Below are 10940 nucleotides of genomic sequence, written 5' to 3' on the forward strand. Positions count from 1 at the left end.
AACCTTTGTTCAAGAACCACCCACCAACAGCTAGATGCATTAGCGCATGCATACATTCAGTAAGGAATGTCAGGCAAATTCTTTCTTAAGAAAGTACATCTATAAGAAGCCAAGCTGACAGTAACAATCTACCAACAAGCACTATTCCTTGACAGGGAAGTATGGCAGTGACAGGCATTTGCTCAGTTAGGTAGAAGGAATGTTCAATGCTTTGCTTGTATTCTTGTTCCCATGAAAACACATTTTCATGGGAATGTTTGTGTACAAGGTACTTGTTCAGCTTCGTGTGGTGAACATGACACTTGGTTTCATGAATGTTGGAGGACATAAGGATCTTCAGCTAAATCTGAACTGCAGCCAGTTTGCTTTTCTACAGGGAATAAAAACAGATTACACCCATCAAGATGTTTATAGTAACTTGCATAAATGCATTAATATCTAAAGTCATAGCTCTGCAAGGCTTCAGACTAAATGTCATCAACATGTTGGACTGTATTAAAACTTATCCACAGTTATGGTAACAGGATAAGGAGTTGAAACAGAGCTGACCAAGGAGATGAAACAAGGAGCGCTCCCAGATTACAGTTATGAGTTCTGGCCACTCTGTCCCTCAGTGGGCTTAGCATAAGCCACTGCAGGAGATTTTCCACTCTGTGGATCAGGTACCTTCTACTCAAACTGCCTTTTCAGGCAGCGGCCCACGTGTGCAGCAAGGTCCAGTTCTGTGCCACATGGTTGCATGATCTTAGCTCATGTTTTCTGCACTGTTGCTGAGAGGGTACACATGCTAATACCATGCAAAGCATTCAAAGTATTCAAGAACACAGACAGTGGGCAAATTTGGACAATAATAATTAGCAACCAAAGAGGGGGGAAAAAAAAATGAAGTGGTAAAAACTGTAAAAGTATTATCAAAACCGGAAACAGCAAGATCAAGAATAATCCTGCATTTGAATTGATGCAACTGGGGGAGGATTTGTAAACTCACCAGTTCAACATTTTAATCAAGTACTTTTTTGCCCAACAGGTAACTAGATCTCTGTTGCAGGCTTCATTATTTGTTACCCGTAAACCAGTCAGCTTTCAGTACAGTTGCACTGAAATACAATTACCAATTCAGTCACTGAAAACACAAATGCTATCTCTGCTTAAACTTAGTTCAGTATCCATCAGGCAACCACTGGTCAAACACAGGAAGAAGTTTCCCAGAGAGGTTCTTGGAGTCTCTGTCCTTGGATAGATACCAGACCTGAAAGGAAGGTCCCAAGCAACCCAGCCTAGCTGACCTTGCTTTGAGCACCTCCAAAGGTCCCTTTCAACCAGAACTGCTCTGTGATTCCACAGATTATAGAAATAGTCTATAATCAGAAAGAACCCGTACTATTTTCTTTGGTAGACAGAAAAGTTGGTCACCAGTAATGCCTCAAACTGTAAGTAGCAATAAAGATGCACTATTCACAAACTATCCTTACAACAACTAAGATGGTATTATTATGGGTTTAGATTTATAGACCAAGTTCTACTAAGGGATTGAGGCATTCAAATCACAAACTAAAATGCTTAGTAGAGTCTGCCTGGCAGTCACTCACCTTGCCTCAGAAACGTGAGCAAGAGTAGCATGCTGGTGGCCAATTCTCAAAACCCTACCAAAAAAGTCTGTAATTTAGATGTACCACCCCAGCTTGTCCAAGAGACTCAATCCACTAGCACTAGGTTGAATAAATACTAAATTAATTTCTAATAAAGACAGAGTAGCAGCTTTCATTGCATGTATTCACCATTAAACTGACAGTATATAAGCAAATGCTACTAAGAAAATTACAACAGTATTAGAGTAAACACGCAAGCTCAAAAAAAAAAGTGTTTCAACTGTATTTTCTAAAATAAAGCATTTTCTAGAAAATTGGAAAGCATCAAAACACCAAGTACACAACCTCTTTGGGAGGCTGAAGGTTATCTTACCTTGAAGTAAGGACGATTCTGGTAAGGACTGCAAGTTTTCTGTTGTAGAGCTTATTGCCTAAACAAAATGGGATTCTGTTAGGAAGCTGGCACTACTGCCAAGATAGTTCTCCATTGAGATGCTTTCTTTAATACTAGACTAACTTTTTACATCAGCACTGCTGGACTCATTATCACTGCTTTTCCCCCCTTATAACTCACTACAGAAGTCTTCTGCCCACTTTTCGCTTTGATGCAAGAACTGCATGTGAAGAATAAACTGGAAATTCATTCTGTTATCATCAGTAGCATGGCTGATGACCTGAATTTTGGTTTCCAAATATGAGGGTTTTTTATTTACTAGTATTTCATGAACAATAGTGGTGAAAAATCTATCATTTTCCAGTTACTTTGTAATACAAGTATTTTTCATGATTTACCAGTTACTTACATGCTTTACTAGCATGACCTGTCAAAAACTACATATCAGCACCGTTCTACAGTTCTTGATTAACAGTAGTCTTCCAGTAACATTTCTTCCTTCGACCTGTTTTCATTAATCTATTCCCTGACTGAATTCACAGTCCTCAGGCCAAATGGCTGACAGTTTATATAAAGCTATATAAATACTTCACAGAAATTAGATCAGTTGTATGATGGTTTTATACAAATTTCCATAGTTTCCATAGAGATTTATATAATCTATTAGAGAAGGAAGGACAATATAACATCTTAAAAATAACGTGCTTCTAGCAGTTGGCATGAATGCACAGATTTAGATTAATGTTACTTTGCCTTTCCATTCTCATGATGACACAGAAACAATCACAACTAAACTCAGAGTGTCCTTTCTAAAAATCTTCCCCAGTCCCCTACCACACCACCATACCTCAGATGGTCTGCAAGCCCAGTCAGGAATACCGTTCCAGACATTCTCAGGATCCACAATCTCCTCATTGCCACTGGAGAGATTCAAGACCTGTACAGAAAGACCCAAATCGTATCTAGCCACAGCAGTGGATCCTGAGAATACACTCAGCAAGTAAGACGTAGTAGGAAAATACAACGAGGACTCCCTGCCTTTGAGAAGGCTTTCAGTCTGGATCTTCCAAGGAAGAGCAAGTTAACCTCTAATAAAGCTGAGTATCACTACTGAATCTGCTCAAGGTTCTCCTAGGCTTCTAACCCCAGTACGGCATGAGAGGAAGGCTGGAAAACACCTACTATATCAGAACCAGTGGGAAACTGGTGAATAGGGGGTATCACTGCCTACTTGACACTGACACTCATCTGAATACAGCTGAGGTTAGCTTTAGATACCCAAGGGGTCTACTAGCAAAAGAGTTGGCTTCCATAATTTCAGGCACTCAATCTTCAAAAAAGTTACTTTTACAAAATGATCTTTTGGATTTGCAATCTTGAGTTACAACTTAAAGGCCCTTCTATGTAAGTGTAATATCCGTGCATATGTATACATACACACACACACACTCCCTGTGAACTGGAGAAAGGCTTCTCATTTATCCCAAAGCTTAAATGACAGTAGAACAAAGCAGCCCATTACATTACAATCAAATATTAAAGTTAGCTCCCACAAACCACTAATTCAACAAAGACACCTATTTCACTGAAGTAGAAATAGTTGTGTATTCGTTTTTAAGTACAGTATGATTTAAGTTTCCTCTCAAGTTTCTACCGTAACACTAATGTCTCAAAACATCAGTAAAATGATGCCAAGTTTCATGAGCATTTAATGGTAACACAACTCCATAACAGAACATTAACTTGCAGGCCAGACAGAACTGCACGTATATCACCGTGTATCTCAAACTGGTGCCAGATCCTTCAGTCTTCCCAGTCAATGCAGGGGAATAAGACGTCAAGCGAGTATCAAGTACTGACACATAGCATCCACTCGGTTTCAGACACTGCTGTTTCTGTGTAGTCTGTAAGTCCAGAATCAGCCTTTGCAACACTAAGTCTTAAGTTCTGTAATAGGCTTCTGTAAAATAGTCAAATTTTTGAAGACGACCAAAGGAGGACCGGATCTTAAAGAGTGCAGGAAGAGTATTCAAACCATACTTACCCTGGTACCTTTTTCAGATACCTCCAAAATGCGAGCCTCACACCATTTCAGAGAGGTCCACACCACACATTTGGAACCGACAGCAAAGCCCTTCAGATTACAAGTATACTCACTGTGTTCTACAAAACATGATCACGTATCAATGTAGGAGGGAAAAAAACACAAACACAACCCCTCAAAAAAACTCAAATGCCTCACAGCCCTCCTCCCATAACCCCCCAAAATACTTCTACTTAAGAAGTATTTGAAAGTTAAAAAAATCTGTCATCATGAACTGTCTTGAAAACACGTTTCACATTCAGAAATAGATTTCCAATCATAAAATCATTAACCTCTCAAAGTAAGATCAGTTGCTCTTAAGACTGTCACATTATCCATGAGATACTACACTTAGTTTGATGTCCATAACCCATCAAAGCATACTATGTTAGTGTTAACATTAGTTAACTTATTAGGGAATAAAAATTAGGTTTCTACAAGAAAGCTATTCTCATGCTTGAGTGTGCACAACATTTTGATTATGTAACTCCTTAAAATCAGATACTTTACCTGCACTGCAGTGATCCAAGTTCTTGTTTTGCTTTTTTCCTACTTCTTCATCCTCAGGTTTACAGTCTGAAGACTGCACACGTGTATTTCCACATTCTTTAAATGAGTCAGCCATGTCTTGTTTCATCCATTCTTCCACGTAACGGTCATCTTTCTTCTTCTGCCACTCCTGACGTTTCTCAGCTTTGCAGTCACATGACTTCACAGTGCAAACAGGCCTCTGATTCATTAAGTCTTTTGTAAGAAATGAAAAATGACTTCCACTATTTGCAGAACTTTGCCGTGCAGCATGTTCCAACCCTAACAGGTCCTCCCTCCCATCTTCCCGAGATGGCTGCACATCAGGAAGCACCAGTTCTAGAAGCTGCTCAATCTCAGCACCCAGCATTGACAGCATGTCATGGGTCTTCAGATCCAGTTGTTTCTCAGGTCTACCACCAGATGAAGACAGCCTTAGGGGAGGAGGTTCTACTTGCATCCAATCTTCTGGTACAGTGTCTGCTTTATGAACTCCAGACAAATTCAATTCCAGTTTCTTTGCCTTCTCTCCCAAAGCAAGCTGAACATCAGACAGAATCAGCTCTACTGTCTTCTGTCCATTGCTAACTGAAGGCACCAAGTTCTCTCTCTCATTAAGTGATGGGAAGTTTTCAAGGAATTTCAGAGCTGCCAACTCCCCTGCCTCCTCACTCATAACTGGCAGCTCAAACGATTCTCGTCCCAACATTTTCTCTCTTGCTTCACTGCTCGAAGCAGTCTGCATTTCAAGTGAGACTGTTTCCAGAGCTTCCTTTGTTTCTTCACCAAAGCAGGTCTGCACTGAAAGTGCCTCTAGCTCCCGTATGAACTCTTTTAGATCATCATATGGAGACTGCATTTGCAATTGATCCAGTTCTACCAATGCCCCTGTTTTATCACTTGAAGACGACTGTACCTGGAGCACTGGCAACCTTTGCAGTGGTTCTGGTTTGTTTCCTAGGAAGAGACCGGCTGCTGAAACACTGCCCGTCAGTTCTGCTTTCAGCTCAGCATCCTCTCGAAACGGTACTTCACACAGCTCTTGTTCTGCAGCTTTTGTTTCACTCTCCAAAATATGAAGACTGCAGCTTCCTGTTGGTTCTAGTAATACATTGTTATTGCCCTCTCCTTCAGCTAAAGGTATCTCTTTATCAAAGTTGCTTTGATGCTCAGCTGCTTCACATCCATCATCAGCCTTCCCACACATATACTCAGCAGCTCCCACTGACACATTTGCTTCTACAGTATTTGAGCACCCAGATGTTACACCCAGGAAAGGTTCAGAACAAAGTAAAGCATTTTCACTTTCTTCTTGAGCTAATCCACAAACAGCAGTAGTTTCTCTTCCAAGACAAAGACCAGTATTGTTTGAACATCTGTTTTTCTTTAAAGGGTTCTCAAGGTTTGAGAAAGTGTTGTCACCAGTTCCTTTATTAGCCTTCCAAAAAGACTTCATCTCTTCATTAATACTCTTGCCAGAAGCTTCCAGCTTGACAACAGACAGAAGGACTTCAGAAGCTTTATCTTCCTGAGTTTCTATTATTTCAGCTTCCAATAAGAGGTCTTTGGTCATATCATAAAACTTCTCCTTTGCTTCGCTAAGCCATGAGCCCTCTGAGGAATTGAAACCTGACAGACAGCAAGGAAATGCTTGATTATGTATTGTGAGCAATTCACGTGGAATTTGTCTGACCATCTCGAAGCTAACAGCTTCCTCACTTCCGTAATCCACATGTCTAACAACTATGTTGTCACCTTTTATGCTGCTGATTTTAGCTCTGTAGAACTTTCCATCTTGACTATATTTTGCTAGACAAATATCACTGCTTTTAATACAAGATCTGCAATCATTCAAAGAGTTTAGTCCAAGGTTTTCAGCTTCCTCTATTTTTTCCTCTATGTAGTTCATGTCTTCTGTATCAGCACTGCAACTCCAAAAATATTCTGGACCATTTACTACTGTGATGTAAATTTTTACAGTCTGACCTGCCTCTGGAAACTTCCAGATAAATGATTTCCCATCACTTACACTAGAAATTTCATTGTGTGCCTGAGGCAGCAAAGGCTCACACACCGTTACCATGTCACTGTTCTCGCTATCAAGCTTTTCTGTTGAACAAGATTCTTCCCTACTTGCAAGATTCTCATCGGCTAAATCCACTGTTATTATACCTTGACAGTCACTGAGAATAACTTCCCATTTATCCTCAACCTTCTCTACAAATTCACACATTAGCAGAACTTCACTTGTTCTCCTGGTGAAGTAAAGCACTGCTTTCTCTGCCCAGTCTGAATTTTTTTTGCATTTAACTCCACCTAGGAAGCAGTGAATGCTTATTGCTGGAATAGATGACAAATCTTCAGGGAGTCTGTGTGCTTGATCAACATTAATTACCGAAGTATTACCATAATCAATATATTGTATCATTATCAAATTGTCCGAAGTCTTCTCTTTTACTACAGCTCGATACCACATGCTATCTTCTGAATAAACAGCACTGATTAAGTCTCCTGCTTGGAAGAATTGTCCACAAGGGTTCTTTGCTTGTGTCCTACTGTTTAAGCTTTCTGAAATGCTGTTAAGCTGAGCCTCATCACTTTCTAGTTGAACATAAAAATCCAACAGATCATTTACATGAGACACATACACTGACACTTTAAGAGCTGGCACTACCTTCTGCTGCAGTAGATCAGGTACATTTTTAAGCCTTATACACCTGCCTTCAGCATCAGATTTAATATCTGACTGTGCATCCACCTGGACAGAGATAAGAGACTCTTCCCCTGCTTTATTTAACAAAAAAGCATCCCTCTTACTGCTAAGCATTTCATCAGATTCCAGTAATCCAGCTGCCAGGTCTCCCTTTGCAGCAGGCAAAGATCTGCATTTTTGTCTTTCAGGAGGCGTACCTGCATTTAAAGGGGACTCTGCAGTCTGATTCCTCTCATTCACATCTGTATTTCTAGAGCACGATGTTTCATCTTCTACTTTCCTACACAGTCCTGTATTGTTTATTAAGCTTAACTCCTCCTTCAGTTTTGCATTAATTTGAATATTACCATCAAACAACTCAATCAACAGTTTACCATCAGATTCCTTTGCTACTACTATCGCTTTTAATTGCCTTTCTAGGACGGCTTCTTTAAACCATGTTGTAGCTTCTTTGGGAACATTAGATATATCAGATAAGGAACACTTTATGGCCTGCATTGGCAAAAGCAAAATATCAAAAGCATCACTGGGTAAAGGAAGCAGATGATCTTTCTTTATTGTCTCTGTGTTCCCAAAATCCACAAAGAAGACTTCTGTATTAGGTTTTGTTTTCATTATTACTCCCCTGTACCAGTGATTGTCGGTATACTTTGCTAGACACAAGCTCCCAGACTTCTGCAAGGTTTCTACGCTGGTCATTGTTTCACTTATGCGACCAATGTTATCAGTAAGCTGTGCCAAGACATCTGCGCATCTTTCAAGTTGGCAGTAAAATGTCCATGGATCCTCAACATGTGTAATAAAAATGTCTTCCTCACTCCCAATTTTGATACCGTGCATAGAATAATAGTAAGAATGAAGCTGAACTGAGGATACCAGAGGCTTTTGAGGAGATATAGGTCTGGCCACACCTCTGTCAGTCAGAAACTGGCAAGCACTCTGAAAAGGTGTCATTAAATCTACAATGTTAAATAGTTCCTTATTGTTTATCGAAGCCAAAGCAAATATTGTACACTTCAGTTCAAAGTAAGATGATGAAGTATCCACAAACTCCTGAAAAGCCTGAATCGCTGCTTCATCCCAAACAAAAGGATCCTGACCATTTGGTTGGATTAAGTTGTAAAGACTGCACCTGAAAGCCTGAGCCTCTAACCTAAGAAAGCATTCGTTAGTTGAGCGGAGGTTCGTTAGAGAGACCAGCTCTCTGTTGCCATAGTCAACATATATGACTTCTACTTTTTCTGCAGAAGGAACTTGACTAACTATTAAAGCTCTGTACCATTTTTCATCCTCCGAGTACTGGGCTAAACATACACAATTTGGCCAGACATGTGGAGGGGATGAATTTTTACAGTACTCCTGAATTTCAGCCATTAATACCTTAAGATCATGACAATTTCTACTTAACTGACACCAAAAATAACTAGGATTTTCTACATATGACACCACTACATTAACCGTACTTCCCACTTGCAACTGACCTCCACATGAGGAATTTGGCCTCATTTCCACATAATTATGTCTCCAAAAGATGGGCAGGTTTTCCTTGCCCTCATACTTCTGAGCAGGAGGAGATTCACTACTTTTCGAATTATGAATGGCTGCAACAGGGCGCCCTCCAATGATCACAGACATGTAAGGATTAAGTGCTCTATCATTGCTCTTTACATCAGGTTCTTCTCTGAGTCTCTTTTCTGCATTTATTTGTTTTTCCTCCCCAGCACATGCTGGGGAAGAAGCCTGGCTTACAGCCTTATCAGATGATTTCTGGAGAGTTTCAGGTATTTCACACCTCTGGTATTCAGCATACCCTCCCTGGGCCATGAGTTTACTTATACTTGTCTCTCCTAATTGGGACTGGTCAAAAATTTCAACCATGTATTTGTCACCCCACGCACTCAAAAAATGAACCTTTAGTCCCTTGTTTAGTACAATCTCTCTGAAGGCGGACACAGATGATTCACTCCAACTCCCTCTCAGAGGAGAGACACCTGCCAAACAACACTTCAGAGCTAAAGCAGGTAGTTCCCTGAACCGAGGGAGCAGCTCCCTTACCGCATGCTGATCTACCGTTTCTGTATTGCCTCTATCCACCAGGTGTATTTCTACCCCACTGTCCAGTACCCTGGTGATCACTGCTCGATAAAAGACACCTTCTTTCCCACTGGCACAACAAAGACATCCAGGCTGTAGGTCCCACCCAGCACCATCCAGCTTTGTGGCATGGGAGTAAAAATTCCACATGCTCTGCCTCAGCTGCCTGAATAGCCGGCGATGCTCATGGAGCTGCAGCCAGAACTCAGATGGGTCTCGGAGGTAGGAGACCTGCGCGTCGTAGAATGCACCCAACTTCAGATGTGCACCAATTACAGGAACGGAGACCATATCTCTGTGTGTTAAAGCAACAGGAGGTGCTCCTGGTGGCAATTCCAGTTCTTCAGCTGTTGATACTTCCACTTCCCGCACCTCAGTTTGGCTGACCTGTGTATGGCTACTGACCAGGCAGCAAGCTTGCACCCCAAAAAGATGGTTCAAGTTGATGCCATTTTCCCCATAGAGGCTCACATAATAGAGATGCTCAAAGGAGTTAAAGGCTTTGATGTGAGCACGCACTCCTTTGCCTAGTACCAATGCTTTCAGCTTGTCAATCTGTGATGGGGACCAGCCACAACCCCCATCCGAAATACCCTGAAGAGCACAGGAGTAGGTCACAACTGGCATGCGAAAACACTCAACAGGCAAATGGCGCAGGTTAGCTCTGGTCACAGTCTCCTTCCTACCATAGTCCACAAAGATTACCAGAGCCACTTGCTGCTCCTGCTCCCCAGCAATGAACTCCAGCAGGAGTGCACGGTACCACTGGCCATCTACACCACGGGCAGCACAGGGCGAGCCCACTTTGGGTAACAAGCGCTGCTCCCACCGGTCATAAGTGTGGCGCATGGTATCAGAAAGGCAACGGATCTCCTGGGACAGGCTCTGCAGCTGGCAGTAGATGAGGTGTGGGTCAGAGACATGGGTCACTAGGACAGGCTCTGTCAGACCCAACTGAAGCTGTGGGTAGAAATAATCCAAGGCAGGTGACACAGGCTGATATGAGAGCAAAACATGGAAAAGCTGTGCCACTGCAGAAGATACAAGGGAACATGCTGGAGGCTGCAGCTTGAGCTGGTTCCTTAAGCGGCTGTAAGTTAGGCAGCGCCTAAGCACCTGGTAGAACCAACTGGGAGTGACCTGCCTGGCCAGGCCCAGGTGCTGCATCTGGGCCACCAGCTGGGGCAGCTGAAGCACTATGAGCTGTGGTGTCACCACCTCCTGCACCAGGCCAGACACCTCTTTGCCATGCAGGTAGCTGAGGAACTCCATAGCCTCCACTGTCCAGGTGGAGACTGGCGCATCCCCACAGGCTGCCACCCTGGGGCCTCCACAGGGCATGACATCAGCCACAATACAGCCCAGCACCTCAGGGGGCAGGTGGAAGAGCTCCTTGCAGCCCCGTGCCAGATAATAGGCAGACGTGACGACTGTGCACCCCTCATCAAGGAGGAACACGCGGTAGTCCTGGCCGCGGCGACTCACCACACAGCAGCGGTGCCAGAGCCCGACCACCTCCACCAGGCCCAGGTCTCCAAC

The 10940-nt window shown here is 42.5% G+C and overlaps 1 protein-coding gene across 1 annotated transcript; it reads right to left on the minus strand.

The window, feature by feature from the left end:
• Positions 1-340: 340 nt before the first annotated feature.
• TDRD6 (tudor domain containing 6) lies at positions 341-10937 on the minus strand (the record flags this gene model as incomplete). The annotated part of the gene is made up of 4 exons (XM_010284281.1): positions 341-370; positions 2831-2920; positions 4028-4146; positions 4577-10937. Coding segments are annotated over 4 exons (6600 nt in total), but the record flags the coding sequence as incomplete, so codon positions are not given.
• Between the last annotated feature and the right edge of the window lie 3 nt (positions 10938-10940).

The sequence above is a fragment of the Phaethon lepturus genome, unplaced genomic scaffold (genome assembly GCF_000687285.1).
Source record: "Phaethon lepturus isolate BGI_N335 unplaced genomic scaffold, ASM68728v1 scaffold39863, whole genome shotgun sequence".
Lineage (NCBI taxonomy): Eukaryota > Metazoa > Chordata > Aves > Phaethontiformes > Phaethontidae > Phaethon > Phaethon lepturus.